The 19,342-nt window shown below is 45.6% G+C and overlaps 7 protein-coding genes across 7 annotated transcripts; 3 read left to right on the top strand and 4 right to left on the bottom strand.

Moving 5' to 3' along the window:
* Positions 1-158: 158 nt before the first annotated feature.
* ABOM_008275 (thioredoxin domain-containing protein) lies at positions 159-881 on the bottom strand (the record flags this gene model as incomplete). The annotated part of the gene is made up of 1 exon (XM_022535404.1): positions 159-881. The coding sequence occupies one exon, from the start codon at positions 879-881 to the stop codon at positions 159-161; it is 723 nt and encodes a 240-aa protein (XP_022386171.1).
* A 938-nt stretch (positions 882-1,819) lies between these two features.
* Positions 1,820-3,168, top strand: gmtA (GDP-mannose transporter; the record flags this gene model as incomplete). Its single annotated transcript, XM_022535403.1, has 4 exons — positions 1,820-2,062; positions 2,145-2,232; positions 2,297-2,668; positions 2,726-3,168. The coding sequence occupies 4 exons, from the start codon at positions 1,820-1,822 to the stop codon at positions 3,166-3,168; spliced, it is 1,146 nt and encodes a 381-aa protein (XP_022386170.1).
* A 2,178-nt stretch (positions 3,169-5,346) lies between these two features.
* On the top strand, positions 5,347-6,473 carry ABOM_008273 (25S rRNA (uracil2634-N3)-methyltransferase; the record flags this gene model as incomplete). The annotated part of the gene is made up of 2 exons (XM_022535402.1): positions 5,347-5,557; positions 5,653-6,473. 2 exons carry the CDS (start codon positions 5,347-5,349, stop codon positions 6,471-6,473), a joined length of 1,032 nt encoding a protein of 343 aa, XP_022386140.1.
* Positions 6,474-6,816: 343 nt separating this feature from the next.
* ABOM_008272 (protein fyv10) lies at positions 6,817-8,215 on the bottom strand (the record flags this gene model as incomplete). The annotated part of the gene is made up of 4 exons (XM_022535401.1): positions 6,817-7,248; positions 7,305-7,499; positions 7,555-8,094; positions 8,162-8,215. 4 exons carry the CDS (start codon positions 8,213-8,215, stop codon positions 6,817-6,819), a joined length of 1,221 nt encoding a protein of 406 aa, XP_022386139.1.
* A 511-nt stretch (positions 8,216-8,726) lies between these two features.
* Positions 8,727-12,171, bottom strand: cbf5 (pseudouridine synthase CBF5; the record flags this gene model as incomplete). The annotated part of the gene is made up of 10 exons (XM_022535400.1): positions 8,727-9,062; positions 9,137-9,363; positions 9,442-10,073; positions 10,137-10,293; positions 10,401-10,594; positions 11,119-11,296; positions 11,347-11,389; positions 11,744-11,841; positions 11,891-12,069; positions 12,137-12,171. The coding sequence occupies 10 exons, from the start codon at positions 12,169-12,171 to the stop codon at positions 8,727-8,729; spliced, it is 2,079 nt and encodes a 692-aa protein (XP_022386138.1).
* A 3,305-nt stretch (positions 12,172-15,476) lies between these two features.
* ABOM_008270 (prephenate dehydratase PHA2) lies at positions 15,477-16,447 on the top strand (the record flags this gene model as incomplete). The annotated part of the gene is made up of 2 exons (XM_022535399.1): positions 15,477-15,530; positions 15,581-16,447. 2 exons carry the CDS (start codon positions 15,477-15,479, stop codon positions 16,445-16,447), a joined length of 921 nt encoding a protein of 306 aa, XP_022386137.1.
* Positions 16,448-16,900: 453 nt separating this feature from the next.
* On the bottom strand, positions 16,901-18,661 carry ABOM_008269 (translation termination factor eRF1; the record flags this gene model as incomplete). The annotated part of the gene is made up of 5 exons (XM_022535398.1): positions 16,901-16,950; positions 17,020-17,166; positions 17,224-18,376; positions 18,435-18,484; positions 18,541-18,661. The coding sequence occupies 5 exons, from the start codon at positions 18,659-18,661 to the stop codon at positions 16,901-16,903; spliced, it is 1,521 nt and encodes a 506-aa protein (XP_022386156.1).
* Between the last annotated feature and the right edge of the window lie 681 nt (positions 18,662-19,342).

Here is a 19,342-nt window from a genome sequence, read left to right as displayed (position 1 = left end):
CAGCCATTTGTTAACTGTGCACCCAGCGATCAGCCACAACAAAGCTATATGTCTCAACAAACAGATCCTGGGCCTTATGCTCTATGCTAGAAGCTCCGCGCATATTGTGGCATAAGATCTCGTGAATATAAGGGTTAGACGGCAGTAATTACCCCTTTTCAATCCCAATCGTCATCTTCGTCGTCCCTGCTATACCGTGCCCCCCCGCCGCGGATGGCCCCTTTTCCATGAGTTCGTCGTTTGCCGTCGTCCTCAACCTCGTCATCTGCATCAGATAAACTGGAGTCATCATTACCATCATTAATCTTCGCCTGCACTAGAACTCCTTTCCATAACAGCCTCTTTTCAAGAGTTGCCGTGCTGAAGCTGTCGGTCCCATCACGCCCGCCCAAAGCAAGGCCTTCAAAGCCGACTATACGCTCAGCAGCAATTCCATCTTTAAACCCGATCACACAAGGGAGAACGCGTATCTTCAGCTTTTCCACCACGAACGGAGTATCCCTAACATCAACGCGGGCAAAGCGCACATCGTAATGCCGTGTTGCTAAAGCCCGCATATGTTCATCCATGGTGCCACAGCGTGCGAAATCAGGGTGTGCAAAATGGATCACACACCGATGCGTATCCGTTGTGAAGTTGAGCAATATCTGGTCACTTTCAAGAGTTGGGTATAGGCTATCTTGGATGATTGTCGTTTGGCCAGGGCCAGAGCCCATTGACCGGTTGTTTTGGGCGGATGCAAGCTCGGCGTTGAGTTGTTCGATACGTCGGGCCCGATAGTCAGAGTCATCTTCGTTCTCCAAGGCCTTCAACAAATCATCGTCGTCGATCTCATCCTCTTGGTCTCTTACGGAGTGTTTGGGCTCAATGTTTTGGGTCATCGCGAAACCCGTGGTGGAATTGCAGAGAGAAATTTTTCCGCACGACGACTGCCCAGAGAGATTAATAGAATGAGTTAGGTCTGTAGAGGACAATCGATAGCTGCGTTTTCTCTCGCGGCGGGCGGAGGGGTCGTGTAAGCTGCTCCGGTTCCGGGGTAAGGTGTAAACCCAATGCCGGGGTGGAAGTATTGGTATTCAAGGTTCGAAAAGGGCGAATTGGCATTTCACTCTTCACTGCATTGCGGGAGTGGCAATGTGCTAATTGGATACAATGCAGTGTAAAGATAATTCTCTCAGGAGGGGTGGGTGGCAGTTGTAATTCTTGTGTACTGGTATCGAGTTCTACTGGTACAGTACCAGCTCCCCTTGTATTTAAGCAATCTCATCAGAATGGCTAACGCCCCTTTTCCTTCATGTTTATTATCTCCTTTCCCTTTTCAGTAATAAGAAATTTCGGAAAAGGAAATACATTAGTCTGCGCGGCGCCTGCATTGTCTGGTAAATACTAGTATGTGTGCATATTCCATACTTACTTCTTCCGTTGTATTCTCAAGTATAGGTACATACATTACATGAGAAGTTGCCGCTTCCGGCCCAAAGTCCTTCCTTCCTTTCTTTCTTTCTTTATTTCTTTCACTTGTCTCTTCAGCTTCTGCGTCTTTCTCTCCCTCTACCTCCCTCCGCCGACCTGCTTTTCTGTTGTCTCGTTTATGCTTTGGGTTTGATTCTATTGTCCCCACACTCCTTGTCATCAGTCTTTAGGTACACTTGATAATCTCCCTTGACTCTCGGAAACCTGCCTTTGCCTCGCCACTTCCCGTGCCAACAACGGCTCTACTTCGCAGTTTCAGCCTTACCTTGATTTTATTGTTGTCGCCCCATTTCACCGTTATCGTCATAGTCACTCCTGCTTCGGGGTGATCAGTATATTTGATAATATGGCGGAAGGCAAGAAGACCGATGATTATACAATCGAGATGGATAAAATAGATCAGGGGAGCAAGAATTTCGAAGCTGCTGCGCCGCCTCAGCCTAGAAGTGTCCCTTCCAGTTCGCTCTCCAACAACCCTTTCCTGCCTGTATTGGCATATTGTGGATCGTCAATTTTGATGACTGTCATGAACAAATATGTTCTTTCTGGGTTGGACTTTAATCTCAACTTCTTTCTTCTCTGCGTTCAGGTATGATACCAAGAAACTGAAGCCACCGCGAACGTAGGGTTTAAATTCGGATTTGCACTGACCCTCTTTTCCTGTAACTCAGTCCATTGTTTGTATTATTGCGATCCAGACGTGCAAATTTTGCGGTATTATCACGTACCGTGACTTCAGTGCAGATGAAGCAAAGAAGTGTAAGTACTTCTAAATGCTTCCTGTGACACTTATTGAATGAACTAATCTGTGTTGTACAATAAGGGTTCCCTATCAGTTTGCTTCTCATTGGAATGATTTACACTGGCTCCAAAGCGCTTCAGTTCCTCTCTATCCCGGTATACACTATCTTCAAGAACCTAACAATCATCCTCATTGCCTACGGGGAGGTCCTCTGGTTTGGTGGCTCCGTTACCGGCCTTACCTTGTTCTCCTTTGGACTCATGGTACTCAGTTCCATCATTGCTGCATGGGCCGACATCAAGCATGCTGTTGAGAGCAGTGGAGATACGAGCGCCCAAGTCTCAACACTCAATGCTGGATACATATGGATGTTGATTAACTGTCTCTGCACATCATCCTATGTCCTAGGAATGCGCAAGAGAATCAAGTTAACCAATTTCAAGGACTTCGATAGTATGTGGTCATTCATAGTGATCGTTGCAAGTTTTCTTTTGCTGACTTTCCCCTTAGCCATGTTCTATAATAATTTGCTGTCGATCCCTGTCCTTGTTGTTCTTACAGGTTTGATGGAAGACTGGTCTTCCGTTAACATCAACCGCAACTTCCCTACAACCGACCGTAGTAGCATCATGTTTGCGATGATCCTGTCTGGTTTGTCCTCGGTATTTATCTCTTACACCTCAGCCTGGTGTGTTCGCGTGACATCCTCAACCACTTATTCTATGGTTGGAGCCCTCAACAAATTGCCCATCGCTCTGTCAGGGTTGATTTTCTTTGATGCTCCGGTAACATTTCCCGGTGTTTCCGCTATTGTTGTAGGCTTCGTCAGTGGAATCGTATATGCGATCGCCAAGATCAAGCAAAACGCCAAGCCAAAGACTGGTGTCTTGCCGACTTCCAATCCACTTGTCAGCGCTAGCAGTCAAAGTATGAGGGATTCACTGCGGTCTTGAAGTGACAACTGCTATATTACGCGTAGGAGTGTTAACTCCTTCCGTACTTTTTTCATATCGGATCATGTTCTTAGTTCCTTGGCGCCACGAGTCAGTACATTACTTGTACGTTGTATGGATACATGCATTTCATTACAGTCTAGGTGTATTCCGGTTGTTGGTGTTCTTTGAGGGCTGGCTTGGTGTGCTTACATTCTTCTCGACAATCTACTTAACATGTCTGGTTTCTTAACACGTCTGACCTCATCGCTGCCCATTCACCTATTTATGGCGTTGATGTCCGTGCTGATAATTCCACATATCATTTCTTTTTGATGCGCTGGCAGCGCATTTCGTTGCACGTAACATGTTATAATGTTGGGGCATGGTTTGTTCTAGATCTCGTGTGAGAAGAAGCTTGGGGGGAGAGGGGGGGTATTTATTGCGATCTTGGGTGCAATAAGATGTCTAGGAGTCTTGATCATTGAGCGAGAGAAAAGCCTCTTTTTTGCCTCCTTTCAGGGTTGGAATCTGTATATATGGACCTTTATCTTCTTTTACTGAGGTTATAGAAATTATCCTTTGCTGAAAGTTCTCTCCAGGGACGAGCTCGTGCTATTGACTGGCTGTGGCGCAGTAGTGGATGCTCTTTAAGGATGATGCAAGCAGAATATATTGGATGATAACATTACTGCACGATTTTCCGAGTTCCTCTGTCTAGGCTCGTATGTCGAGATGTGTAATCCGGTCGGTTATGTGTTAACGTAACCCACGAGCAAGTGGCCATCCCGAGCGAGCAGCCACCTCTGGTATTCTATACAAATTGGCTATTTTTGACACTCAACTATCTCAGCAACCAAAAATATTGAAGATATAAAATTTAAAATATATTATAAAAGTAGGTATATAAGTCTATGACTAATTTTTAATAATTTTTTTCTTTTTTAAGCTACAGATCCAAAATATCAAAAATACAGCCGTAATTTTTTTAATATAATCCAAACTATCAATTATATTAACTTTTCTACTTTACATATAATATGTTATATATAATTATTTATTCGAGTGTTAAAAAGGGCCAAATTGTATGGAATACAAGAGCTGGCTGGTCGCTTGCCGGTTACGTTAGGTATGGATGGCCTCGCATTGTGATCAGGCGACTCTGACCTTGTGCTCTGTAAAATCTATGTATACATGAACCACCATATGAGAGCCATGATACTATCATGGGAAAGCTTGACGCTAGCGTAGTGTCTTAATGTAACAGGTGAAGTTGTGTGAAATACCCTTTTACAAGTCAAGAGGCGAAGTTATTTAATCATTCGTACCCTGTCGCCTTGTTCTATATTGTTTTCTTCCCCCCCCTTCAGATTTGCTGTAATCCTCCTACTCATCCATCCTCTATACTCCACCCTAAAACAGATACCAGAAATGAACAATGACTTTCTGGAAACTAGCTACTTAACATACCCCCCAGGGAGGCAGAAGCAGTTTCATATGGGTTGTGTTCACTGTATGTAGATCTCCGTTTATTCAGAGCCCTTACACATGGCGTATGGATGAGGAATTTTTGTAATACCTGACCCTTCATGACTTATATCAGCCCCCCTAACACCAACATCAATACGACTATCTGCTTGTTATCCACTCCGTACATGGGAAGCTGTATAATGATACATTTATTTTATTGTGAGAATATGATAGATATATGAAAACTGTTATCTATGTCATCCTCGATGGTCTAACGGTCATGATTTCCGCTTGTCATCTCATAAGAGAACAAGCGCGGGAGACCTGGGTTCGACTCCCAGTCGGGGAGGGTCCGATTTTTTCTTCGGTGAGAGTAGAACTTTTCTGAACTTTTTTTGCCCTTCTGATTTCCTCAAGCTTTACCCTTTCCTGACCTATCGTTAACTTAACCTGCCGGTACAATAACTACACCAGCATGTATTGTTAGGTCAGTATTGACCGGAAGGAACCGGCCGGCGCTTTGTAAGGCGCTCTTTAAAAATCGTCAAGACCCCTAACTAAATCTAGCAGCTCGGTGTGTCTTCAGGGTCTGCAAGCAGCCCCTTCTTGGAACAGATCGAATCAAACGCTCTGCCTAATTCGTGCAGCACAAGCGTCAAGTTGACTATTATCAATCTCTGCCCGCCGGGCTATCTTCTACCTCAGTGTACCTTACAGACACTAGACAGCATGCCGAAGTCGAAGAGGGCCCGATTGCACACTGGCCATGGAGGTGGCAATCCAAAAAAACCTCGTAAAATGCACACCTTCTCCAAGCTTTCGAGTACTATTCCTTCAGCGTCGTCTTCACCTAGACAGAATGCTGGCAAGAAGAACCCTTTGCGTCAACGGCCGATTATTCCCTTTAGGAGAAATGATCGAATTCTGTTAGTCGGAGAAGGTATGGTACACCCCCTCATGGATTTATTTAGGGGTTTGTCATCATGCTGTACAATAATGTAGTGTTTATACTTCCACAACTAATGGCCTGCGCAGGTGACTTCTCTTTTGCCCGCTCTTTAGTTGACCAGCATTGCTGCAAGAATGTCTTGGCTACATGCTACGATTCTAAAGAAGTATTGTACAGCAAGTATCCCCAGGCCGAACCAAATGTTCGTGGAATTCTTAGTGGCGCCCCCAAGAGGAAAGACAATACCTCGAACTCAAGTATCGTTATCGAACTAGAGAGCCAAAACCAAAGTCAAAACCAAGAATGCTACCTTGACGATGATTATGAGAGACATGGAGGAGGGGGCGAAAAAGGACTAGATCAAGACAAACCAAGACAACGTCGCCGGTCCAACGTCCTTTTTTCAGTCGACGCTCGGAAACTTGGTCACGCTTCTGGAGGAGGGAAAGAAGTACGCTTCGGACTCCCTCGCCAGGAACGTAAACGCCCTGCATGGCAAGACGCCAAGAAGAGCAGCGGCACTGCAACCCTCCCCTCAGCCAGAGGTGGACCATGGGACATTATTTGCTTCAATTTTCCCCATGTTGGAGGCTTGTCTACCGATGTAAATCGACAAGTTCGTGCCAACCAAGAACTTTTGGTTTCGTTTTTCAAAACTTGCGTACCGCTGCTGTCGTCTCGTCCCGAAACGAGCGACAATGTAAACGAGGATGGGTGGGACTTTAGCACCGAAAGCGGATCTGACTTAGATGATGAGGATAACGCTGATATGCTGGGCTCGCAAAAAGACATGGCACAAGAGAACAGACGACTCCGGAATGAGCCTGGTCAGATCATAGTCACACTATTCGAAGGAGAGCCGTACACTCTTTGGAACATCAAGGACCTCGCGCGCATGCTGGTCTAAGGGTTGTTACTAGCTTTAGGTTTCCGTGGGCATCCTACAGAGGATACTCTCATGCTCGGACCTTGGGCGAAATTGAAGCGAAAAATGGAGGAAGGGGTGGTTGGAGAGGAGAAGATAGGGAAGCTAGAATGTATGTATTTGAGCTAAAGGAAGAGCGAATAGTGCCTACGATGGATTTCCAATCCTCAAAGAGGGGTAAAACTTCGAGGAATAAGAGATCAAGACCATGGACTAGTGATGATAGTGACTGAGAGGCTAGAGAAACTGAAACTTCTTATTCCATGCAGTCTGCGGTTCATCCCGAAAAGAGAGCGAGTGAAAATGACGAGAGTCGGGTCCATGGCTACATGATGTAAACCTTTTTTAATTCATTCTCACCAAAAACTTCGCCGGTTGTAGGGTCCTTGACCTTGCCGACTTCAACGCAACCAACTTTTTTACTCATTTCTAACAAGCGCTGTTGGCCATAAATTCGACCATTTGGTAGAACAATCGGATCGGTCTCGACATAACTTTTGGTATGGTGGGCGTAGGGCATGTTGCGCGCAAGCTCATGTAACTCAGTTGAGCATATGGGACAGACCGTCGTCGTAGTGGACAGAGAATTAGAGCTTGAAGACGTATAAGCCGAATGGCAAGATGGTGTCTTGAGAGCTGATAGCCCGGCAGACAGAGCAATGTGTAGTAAGGGGCGCGACGGCAGCGACAAGAGTTCATGGTGAGTGCGAACAAAGAGGTCAGAAAGGTAACTCCACCGATCAGGCGCGTACATCGACTGGTCATACGTTATTAGAGTCTATGAAGAAACCGATCTAGGCAATGATATAATACCTTATACGGCTCGGCAATTGTGTCCCGGGGGAAAGCTAAAAGGCCTGCCGCCCGATGAATTTCTGTTGATTGCGATTCGATATAAGGGCTAAGGAATTTTTTTGCGTGTACCATAGCTTCCACAAGCTTCCCTTTGTCACCAGTCCTTACCATTTCAATATATTGCTGCAAACGTAGCTCAAACTCCAAATTGTGCTGCAATCGAATGTCAGTAAGCCAGTTCGTAATTTATGTGAACCCGGACACAAACCTGGCTCTTCTTTAGCGCTGCTTTGTTTTCATTGCACCATTGCAGAGCATCCTTAGATTCTCCACGGCGCAAGCTTTCAGCAACCCGCTGGCACTGGATGAAAACATTGAGATCTACGAGATCCTCGACATCCTTCTCATGGGCCAGTTGCCGGGCACTTTCCGTATAGCCCGACCGCAGCATATAGTCTGCCACAAGTCTATCTAACCGGACCCTCGACCACTGATCATACTTGACATCTGCCAAACTATGTATGTGATGAAGGTTTTCCAGATGCTGTATACGCTTTTTTGACTGGCCATGAATATTTTTCTCTTCCTGTTGCAAGTTCTCCATTTTCCGTTTCAGGCCTTGCATCCTGGATATCATAGCATCCAGAGCGGCGAGCGTTTGATCCGGTGTTTGACCATTACACCGCGAGACACTGGCAGTTGCCTTCAGTGAAGGGAGAATATACTCCCTTTCCCGTTCGACAATCCGCTGAACTGACTTGAAATTCTTTCGTGCAAGTTCGTGAGGTAGTCGTAGGAGGGGTTGGTCCTACGAGTTGAGAAGGGAGTTAATATATAATTTGAACCCAAACCTGATGATGTTGGGTAGGCATTACCAGTAGCAGATGATTCTCCGCGTTTAGCTTTGTTGACGTGAGCTCTGCAGCCATGATTATTGTGGATTCCTTAGGTATCTAACCCCCCACCGACACATGGGAATGGGAGAAAAGGCGTAGAAGGTGAGATATCAATCAGCAGTACGTGCCGTATGTACCGTGGACCTGGGTAGGAGGGGGAAGTGGCACGTACATGGAAGGCCCGGCACCAAGGTCACGATACCTCGGTCTCAGCCACTTAACCAATCGGCTTTTAGACATCCTGCACTCCAAGACCTACGAGTAGCAAGTTATACTCTTTTTTTTTCTTGGAATGGCCTTGGAACGCTGTTCCTCATCGAGCGAAAACTATTATTCAATAGAAAATCACTAAAACAAAACAAAACAAAACAATGGATGTTGATTTCCCTTTTCAACCCAAGACTCCGATAAAAGAAAAACATGTATGATACAGGAATTATGCCCAGGTGATGCCCCGATAACCATTTAGAGACAGGTAAAGTTAGAATCTCCCATAAAGGAAGGCTCAGTTATCGGAAGCAACCAAGGGGCTTCCTGGGAAGCCTTAATCGCTTTCATCACTCTCCTCCTTCTCTTGCTTCGACTTTCGTCTCTCTTTCTTCTCCTTCTTCTCCTTCTTCTTGCGCTTGCGCTCGGCTCGCTCCTCGGGAGTCTCTCCCTCATGTCGCTTACGTTTCTTTTTCTCGTCCTCCTTGGACTCATCAACCTCCATCTCATTCTGGGGCGACGAGGGAGCTTCGGCCTGCTCAGATGTAGGAACAGCCACCTCGCTCTTGGGCGTTGGCTCAACTGCCAATTGCTCGGAGGTTTCTGGCGCGCTATAATCCTTATAATCATTTTTCCACTTGGCAGGTGTCGCTTCATTGGCTCGACCATACTTCTGCATCAGGCTATCAGTGGCAACTCAAAACACAAAGCAAAGCAAAATAGAGAGGTAGAAAGTAGAAAGCGTACATCTAGTTTCCCAGCCGATTTAAGCTTCTTCTTCTCCAGAGCGACAGGGCCCAGACCCCATCTCCGTGGGTAAAGATCGCGTTCCATGATACAACGCTTAACCTTGGCAACAACTCCGTGGTCGCAGGTGGACAGCTCCACGGTCGACATCTGAGCAATGGCAATGGCAATGGCCTCACCTTTGGTAGTCATAAGCACTACTTCTTCGTTGACATCAATTCCAGCCTCTATTTCATGTTAATCATCACTATCCTGGGAAGTCATATGGCACCATATGAATGCGGTAAGAGATGATGGAACCATACCGAATCTCAGAAGACCAGGGATCATGAGCTTGGCACCGTAGCATACGGCATTCACAGCGCTGTCCTTAACGACAATACGCTTGTAAGTTGTGAGTAGTGTCTCAAGAGGCTTGATGACTTTACGCAGATACGACTCATCCCGCTGGTTGTCATACATCCACTGAGCGTCGAGCACATCGTGTAAAGTCACCAAACCACTGTTCTCATCCATAGCCCCACTTCTCACACGTCTGAGCTCTTGCATATGCGCTCCAACACCGAGCAAGAGGCCCAAATGAACACAAAGAGTTCGAATGTATGTTCCTGCCTCACAGCTGACCCAAAAGACACCAAGATGCCGATCATTGTCGAATTCATAAAGTTTACTCTCGTGTATCGTCCTGATACGGAGCTGACGCTTCACAGCAGAGATCAATGGAGGTCTCTGGAAAAGTGCACCGGTCAACGTCTCAAGAGCTCTTCTGAACTGCGCCTCACCACCCGGGATCTTGTCGTGAAGGCGAATCACGCAGACGTATTCTTTTCCTGCACCCTGCTGCGATTTAACCAGACGAGTGGCACGATCAATACAAACAATTAAACAACCAGTGACCTTTGGGTCAAGAGTTCCGCTGTGTCCAGTTTTTTCTGCCCTGATAAAAAATAAAACCAAGGGATTTAGCAACTTGTCATTTGTTTGACCTTGGTGATATTACCTCAAAATCCGCTTCATCCAGGCAACCACTTCATGACTGGATGGGTTAGAAGGCTTGTCGAGGTTGATAACGCCAGAATTAATATACGACTTCAAGTCACGTTTCAGAGGAGAACAACCGGCGGGAATTGGAGTGAAATGACCAGTCCTGACAAGGACTGTAAAAGTACAGTCAGTTAAAGCTACTCACTAGAGCAAGACATGAAATCATCGAAGCCAGAATGCCAATGAGCTCTGCAAGAATACGGGTAAGATGCGAACGTACGTTTGTCATAATTCTTCAGTAAAAGCGGCCAGTCAGATGTCGAAATGTTGGAAGCGCCAGCCTCTGGCTTGATTGTATAGTCCATCTCTTCCTTAGCCAATGCGACCGCCATTTTGAACAGGCTTGCTCCGAGCGTGCAGAGTAGCCAGGTAAGAGTGCGCGCAGGTTGAAAAAGAACGCAGGAAAAATTGCACCTACCGAGCTAAAGTTTTGGGGGCGCTAGCGAGAAAGCAGTAATGGGAAATTTTGAAGTGCGGCGACCAGCCTAATGACAAAAGAGGCTAGCGCATGTATCTTTACCAATTGAATAGACATCCCGTGACTTGAATAGCAACCGATCCACAACTACGAAAAACTCTGAAATCCTTGTTACAATCGACGTTCGCTGCCGATTAAGGTATTTTATCTAATTACGATGTCCCTAAAGGCCCAAACTATTCCCCTTATACTTCGGCGCCGACACTATCATTATCAAATTATGGTACAACCAAGACAGCCATTTTAGCCGCCACCCAATCTTCTGCCTGGTCCTCTACTGCTCCAAGGGCTTTGAAAAGAGTCCCGGCCTTCTTCAGGAATCGGACGATAAGCTGTTCCATAGGCCCGGTGCTGACTGGGGGATGTATGGGCGCTAAAGATTCTCCGCACAACAGTCGGCGTGATAATGTTGTTCCTACCACCTCCGAAAGTCGGATATATGCGTGAGAAGAAATCATACATGTGTGCAGCGACTATTCCCATGCTCTCACTGAATGCTGCATGCCACCCGCTAAGCACAAGCGTCCAGGTGAGCATCGCCCATGGTAGGAATTCAACAGGCAAATGGACCACAAAAAACGAGGCCTTTCTACCTTGGTTGTCCTGGGCGAAGGTGTAGACAAATGCGATAATTAGTGCTGCCAAGGGTTAGTATGTAAGATTATGCTAGATGCTGCAGCGACCTCACCATGGGTGAAAATTACATCATCTAATAGGCAACCTGCGGTGAGCTTTAACTTGTCAGCACAGGGGGAAGGCTACTCGACAAAGTGAACATATATAAGCATATTTGTTTTGCTAAGACATAAATAGAATTCTGATATGTAGGGCACCATAACCACCTACGTGAATAGAGTTTAATCACGTAGGCTATCTCAAAGGTCATCCCACCATACCTGTAACGCATGCAGCCCTAAATGATAATGCGAATGTGGTACTGTATGAGATGCAGGGGTAATCTTCCTCACTTCCAGGAACCGCTTCAGCTAGATGAAGGCTGGGCGGGCAGATATGCGAGGTAATATATGTAGAAAGGAAGGGAGGGTTGCCAAGACACTGAGAAACAAAGCTTTCCCATAACTTACCGTAATAACAGTGGCTACAAAGAACACATACGTGAAGAAGTCACCCGGTAAGCTGAACCGTGGTGATCCCGTCTCCAGAGCACTGCCATACTTGAACACTACTGCATGTTAGTGCCACGGTTAGACTGGGCTATCACAGATTCGTACTGAAGTAGAGATCAAGTATAAAGTCAAGGCGAGGTCCTGTCAGAAAGAATGACGAGAATAACCTCCAAGCCTCCGGAAGCAGCTTGAAGACTAGTTCCGAACGGAATATAACATATCTACCACTTAGTAGACCGCCATAGACCAGGGCAGATTGAACGAAAGTAAGGGTAACTAGAGTCCTGGCATCTCAATAATCAGTAATTTGATGAAGGGGGTGGCAGCTTGATAGCGATGTGAAATAAGTACCTTGTCACAGGCGGCGCAGACCAAAAACGATCCATTGCATCTATGTGAGTATAAGAAATCGAGTATTAAAGATGAATCAAGAAGAAACAAGACACGTTGCAAACATCATGCAGTGCCTGACTTAGATCACCTTGGTTGTTCGAAAGTAAAGGAAAGGAGGAGGAATATGTTGTGGGAGATAAAATATATAAGGTATCCACTAGTGGAATTCTTGCGGCAGTACCTTTTTCCGGTATCGGTCAGAGAAATCTTTCTAACTTACGGAGTACGGAGGATAATATCGTACGGAGTCATTTACACTCTTCTGTACAGTATACCCTGCCCCAAGTGTATGGACATTCCGGTGGCCGGACGGTGTCTTCGGTGTCTATATCAGTCACCTTTCTAATGATGTACAGTGGCCCCCCCCTCTGAGGATTGATCATTGTATACAGAGAACTTTAGGGGTCCTTGGCTATAAATTAGTACTGTAGTCAGTAGTGGGAAAATCAAGAATCAGTCTCCTGTCGATAGACTATCTACTGTTGTTTTGCCTACGTATCCTTACCTAGTTGACAGGTCGTCTACCCTGATTAGTACGTAGATAACTCTGACAGCTGACCTGTAACCACATATTTCGTCTTCTTTAAACAAAAGCTAAAATATTAGTTAGAGACCAAGGGGTTAGTAAAAAGATAAATATGTATTTAATATATAGTTTCTGACACTTTTCTTATTGAGATATAGTTATGATTGCAGAGCTTCGCTCTGCTATTAATTTATTGTTCAGTACTAGTAGCTACTAGTAGCTGTTTTTCCCGAGCTCGCGTTCCTACATACACGATCTAGCTTAAAGCCCTTAAATTGCTTAAACTATTTAAACTACTTGAATTAATCGAGTAAATTGAGTAGATTATCGTATATTCTCAGCTCATTAAAACATTGCGCTCCGCAAGCCTTGGGCAGTTGTTCTTGATCCGCTGGCCTACCCCTAATATCTATATAATAGTACGTATCTTGATGCGGTGAGCTTAATTCACTCGAAAAGGCTTCTAGCTCTAGCTAGTGTTCTATACGACGCCATGTCTGCTTGAGGGTCCAGAAGGAAGATTGAGCTATGCGTATCGAGATGAAAGGGATTGGGGCTGTGGACTCCGTTATTGTCTCTTGAAATTCTGTTTAAACCACTCAGCAAGTTGTGAAAGAGTTAAATGAGGCTTTAGCAATTATTCAGCTAGCAGGATAGCCTTCTGGCTACTCCATTTAACAGAGGTGGGCATTCTGAATGGTTGGATGACGATGTTGAATCAAGGCCTTCAGTACATTGCTTTCAAATTTGTATGGGAAATCGGTGTAGCCACCGTGGCGCTTGCATCTAACGGTGAATGAACACTAAGATTATCATGATGCCTGATAAAGGGATAACACTCCGGAGGCGATATTCTACTGTACGCAGTATTTACCCATCTACTGTAACTAGTTAGAGGTGTACTATTATCAATCAATCGCAAGAGTCTTATTTTGATATAGTGATATTGCTGTGTTATAGCTCTGACTAGATTACTTAGAGAACAACTTTGTATTTACCCAAATAAAGCAACCTCAGTTCTCAGATCCGCATCGCAGAGTAGGCCATCGTCAAGACCTAGTCCCAACCATGAACTAGACTTATTGCGTGAAATTTCGCATCAACGATGACTTCCCATAACTCCTCTATAAAATTGGCGTTGAAATGATGATTATACCAACTGGCTGACGATGAATGAATGGTTAGTCTGTATAGTTGCAGAAGAGGTCAAGGTCGTAGCATGACGACCGAACTTCTATACTAGTGCTTTGCTCCATGTCGCGGATTTACATCTTCTGGAAACCTAAATACTGAGTTCCTTACCCAAGGGGATGTACACTAGCTTGTGCCGAGAAACTGCATATCGAGACAGGGCTCGTGGTGATATAAAGATGCGAAGCCCATTCCTTACACTGGGCTTGTAAAAGCAGTACCGCGTACTGCCAGGCCTCCGTTCTTTCCTTCAATCCATACATCCCATACTGCATTGTCCTTTCCAGACTTTGGCTTGCCACAAATGGTGAGAGGCTCATCAACATAAAGAGGAGCCACATTTCGATAGTCAAGTTCCCTGATGATCTGGTTTGATTTGGCGAGATGTGCTTCAAGGACAGTGAGCAACAATGTCAAAGTCAACGGTCCATGCACTAGAAGGCTCCGGAAACCTTCTATATTCTGAGTATAAGCTTCATCCAGGTGAATAGAATGAGCATTGAGCGTGAGAGCAGAGAAGCGAAACAGTAATGGCCGTGTCGGCTTGATTTGAAGGCGATATTCGGGGCTATGAGGAGCTTGAAATAAACAAAAGAAAATAGGTGTCAGCATATACTTTCTAGGCGTGTTGGATGAAATTGCGCACGTTTTATAACTCGTTGAAAGTTATCAAAATTCATCTTGTCATATTTCAGTTCACCTTGTGTTTTCTTCCGCATAAAAGCCAGATTCCTAGTTTCAATGACCGAAGCATGCCCAGTTTTGTCTTCGGTCTCCTTCCATATCCGCTCTCTGATACTGCCCTCGCCCTCCCCCTCCTGTACCACACCCATTCGCCTCTCTATTTTAACTATCACTTTCTCCGCCCCTTCATGTCCCTTGACAATCACGTCACGAATTGTTTCGATACAGACAGCTCGAGCGCCGTTAAGAAGCAGACCTCTTGTGACGGGAAACCTGACGCTTCCACCGGCCCATAGACGCCTCCCAAAAGGTTCACCGGGACTATGTAAGACATCAGTACCATCTGGTAGTAACTGTGATAGCGTAACCTGCGGAGGAAAATAAGCCAAGTGATGGCCAGCCGGCATATGAGATGCACGAGTGATAGAGGGGAGGGCTGTATGAATACGCGACGATACGAGAGCTTCCGGAAGAAGGTCAGCTAATGTCAAACTCAGGAGATGGGAAGGTTGGGTATGTAGATAATCAAAGGTCAAAGGCAGTATCCGTGATGTTAATTCGCGATGCAAACGATCGCAAAGTGACGAGTATGTTCGCAAAGCGATTGCCGATCTTCCTCCCCCTAGTGGGAGTAAGATGTTCCTCTTCATTCAGAAAATCGGTCTTGTAATGATAAGAAGGCTATCTTCTGGGGTTTAGCAGCAAGGGGATGGGACCATTGCAATGTGATTGAAGCTGCTCGCTAACAATAACCAACACTGCGTATATTGTTTGACTTGTTTGCTTCAAATACGTTCCCCACATATACCATGCACTCGCAGATGTCTCTCGGCTCCAGTAAAGCAAGTACAGCGGAATATCGTCTCTCTCTCTTTAGTCCCATAAATTCCAACAGCTATGGAGCATGTCACTGTAACATTCCTGGGCCCTGCTGCGTCCTTTTCACACCAGGTCAGGATACTAAGCCCAAAAAACTCCCATATCATTAATCGGAATTCTAGGCTGCTGTTGAAGTCTTTGGGAAGTCTGCTGAATTGTTACCTTGTGTATCATTCACGGACGCTTTCACCGCAGTGCAACAGGGCGAAGCAGATTTTGCTATCATTCCTTGTGAAAATTCGACTAACGGCTCAGTCGTTCAGACTCTTGACCTCCTGGCAGACCCCAATGGCCTTTACGAGGATGTCGCGGTATGCGGCGTGCATTATTTGACAGTGCACCATTGCCTCTTAGCCCGAAGAGGTGTATTCTCTAGTCAACAGGACTATGGTTCCGTAGCTAAGCTTTACACTCACCCGCAAGCTTGGGGCCAATGTGAAAGATTCCTTGGAAAATACTTTAGAGGCATCGAAAGGCAGGATGTCTCATCAACTTCCAAGGCTGGGGAGATTGTTTCAAAAGCAAAAACAGAACAGAGCGCTGCAATAGCTAGCCGCTTTGCTGCTGAGTTCCACGGCTTGGATATTTTAGAAGAGAATATCGAAGACAGAACCGATAATACAACACGCTTCCTGGTGCTGAAGAACAAAAACTCGGGCCGTACAGCCCCGCGCCCTTTCGGAGACTTGAATAACCGCCGCGCGCAAGAAGCATCTGCACCAACAGCAAGGAAGACCTTGATATCATTCATGGTTCGACAATATGCCCCTGGGGCACTGGCGGAGGCTCTGCTAATATTCAAGACCCATGGCATGAACCTTACAAGCATCAACTCCCGGCCAAGTCAGAAGAAGAATTGGCAGTATGTCTTCCTGGTTGAGTGCCAGACAGCCGATACTCTAGAGGAAAAAGACGTGGGAATTGAGATTCTGAGCTATTTGCACAGTGTTACCGAGACTTGTAGACATTTGGGAACATGGTCTGAGTGATCATGAACGATGTGTTTAGTCGATATTTGCAAGTGCAAACTTGTTAACTCGTGGGTAATCGTGGGTAAAGGCCAGAGAAAGGTAACTTTCTAAATATATATAAGTGAATGCACAGTGTCGAATATACACGCAAATACAGCAAGTAATCTAAAAGGACAGGTGAGAGTCCCCGCCCTTTGCTCTCCCTGTCTCTCTGTTTCTTTTCCCTTTCTCCTTCCCCCCCTCTTTCCGCCATTTTTTCTCTTTCTTTTCTTTTTTTTAGGCAGTCATGTATAAAGAGTGCATATAGGAACAATGATCAATGAACAAAATTGGACAGTAACACCAAAAGATTTTTCTGGGATAAATCAATCCTAACTCGCTAGCTCAAATGCCACAGGGCTGACAATTTCTTATGGGTAGCTGTATCGCATCACACCCACCATTCCTGTGTCAAGTACACCTTGTGTCAACCTAGACCGTGTAGGTAACATAAAACTCAATAGTACGGAGCTTGGATGGCCCTGTCAGGTAGCATAGCTGTTAGAAATTACCGAAGAAACATTCTTGCTGGCAGGTGTGCGCGCGCATACCTTTGAGCAGCTGGACAGAGCTCGGTCCAGGCAGTATGGTCCCTACCAATGAAGCGATGGTTTTACCATGAAAGCTGCCTTCATGCCACAAAGGGCGAGCCGTCAAAAGACCCACTTTGGGGACTTCTGGCCTTTCATCCTCGCTCCCTGCGAGGTCGCTGGACCGTCAATCTGTAGTAATTCAGCGTCAGCATGCTAACTAACCAGCGTCAATAACAAGCATACCGTCATAAAACTCGTCCTCGTCATCATAGTCGGCAAGCTGTTCGAAATTGACCTTATACCGGAGAATAGCTCCAATACCACCAAAGCCCTTAACAAACTGATTACCCTCACTAGACTTGTCAGAAACGAACTCTAAAGCCGCACCGAAATCTTTATAGCTCTCTGCAAGCCACTCGAGGAACGAGGACTGATCTACAACTTCCATTTCAGTGTTAGTTTCCTTGTCGAGGAACAATTCCCGGTTGTTCTCCTCTTGAGCTTTGGTTGTGTGAATGACAACTTCGGAACCGCTCGAGTCCTTCAAGACCCATCGGGTGACATCCAGGTTCTCGTATACAATAAGCGTCTCCGCTGCGCCAAGTTCCAACGCCTTGAGAGTATCATCAATACCGTAGCAGACCTTCCCGGTATCTTGGCTAATTTCCTCGAAATACTTGCCAATGAGCTTCTTTTCCTGCACAAACTTCACATTACTCAAGGTTTCCGAGGCAAGTTCGATGGCCTGATTGAAGCCGTTCTCTCCTCCGTACGATACATCAACGACTTTGATCACCTTGGACTGCAACCGTTGATCAAACATATCTGACTGGTTGAGGTCGTTCTTGAAGTCGGCAGAACCAGCTAAGATCAGACCTGCGACGTTAATCTTGTCGTTGGTTATGTAATTTTGGACGGCCAGCTCAGCAATTTTGCGTACGTAGTTATGGCGCTTCTCTTCACGAAGACGCGCAAACCGCAGTGCTGACTGACCACCACGGCCGTGCTTCTTAGGCAAATCGACGCTCAACTTCTGAAGGACCTCTCTGGTGTTTCCACTAAGCGTGCCGAAAAGTGCACCGTTTCCATCCATAACAATAAAACCGAACCTTTGATCCGATTCAAGAAGCTCGCTCAGTGCCTCAGTGTGGAATTTGTTGTCACACAGGTAAAGAGACGTATTGATGGGCTTGAATGGCTCGAAGTCGATGTTTATTTTACGCTCCTTTCCCTCGGAGGTGATAATCTCACCGCAGTAGACGACAAGACCATTTGGGGGAACCTTGTTGTAAAGCTTGAGACGCTGTTGAGTGGAAGTGATGGCGGACAGGACAGAAAGGCGATTGACCCGGGATTTGATATTGGAAGCAGTGCCCTACAGATCTCGGTTAGCGTCTCTCTCTTCCAAAAATGAAATCAACCAAAACTCTTACAAATTCTTCAGCCAGCATCTTTGCTGCCCTAGATACCTGATCCTTAGGAGCTGAAATATGTAGTGTTAGCTGCGATCTACAATGATGAGGCCGTGGAAGAACCTACGGATGATAAGAGAGATCATCGAGGTGCCATTTCCTCTGGCGGCCTCCAGACGTTTGATTAGTTTTTTAACTTTCCATATTTCGATGTTCTTCTCCGCTTCGTTCGCCTGAGCCGCGCTCATGTTGGGCGACACGACGATGTTGGACGACTGGGGGTGGAAAGCCTAACGTGTGTCCTTGACCGAAAGTGTCAACTCGTGAGCTCTGTTAAAGATAAAGGAAGAATAAAAAGAGTATTGGGGTAAGGGGTGGCAGATGGAAAGACAGTGAGGAAGAAGAAACAAGTAATAAAGCCAGGAACTGAGGGTGATAATTTGCATACCTTCAGGCTAGTTCAATGTGCCGTCCAAATCCAGCAGCGGGGGTGTTTTCAGCAAATTTCATCAGGCATCGTGGGGTGGCAGTGACCATAAGAATACTAGTTAGTTAGTTACTAGTAGTTGCTGATATAATCATAGATGTATGTCTGTATTGTACTACTATTGTTATCATGGGTATCGCATATATGATACACCATATAGTACATACATACTCTGTACGGAGTAGTACATACATAAATATATCTACTGTCTCTGGCCACAACTATAGTATTTTGAAAGCTCGACCAGTCTGTATTTAATGCATTTGTTCTGCGATTCCCTTCCGCTTTGACTGCTAGCATTCTATTGGTCTTAAAATCATTATTCCGTAAGTCAACCAATCAAAGCCACTAAGACATAGCGGTAGGAAATATTATTGAAACAACAATACGACTTTACATGGACCCACTGTTTTTCAAAATGTTCGTAATGTACAAAATCTTC

This window comes from Aspergillus bombycis (assembly GCF_001792695.1).
Source record: "Aspergillus bombycis strain NRRL26010 chromosome Unknown contig00089, whole genome shotgun sequence".
NCBI lineage: Eukaryota > Fungi > Ascomycota > Eurotiomycetes > Eurotiales > Aspergillaceae > Aspergillus > Aspergillus bombycis.
The sequence above is the reverse complement of the archived record's forward strand: the minus strand, read 5'-3'. Positions and strand labels throughout refer to the sequence as shown.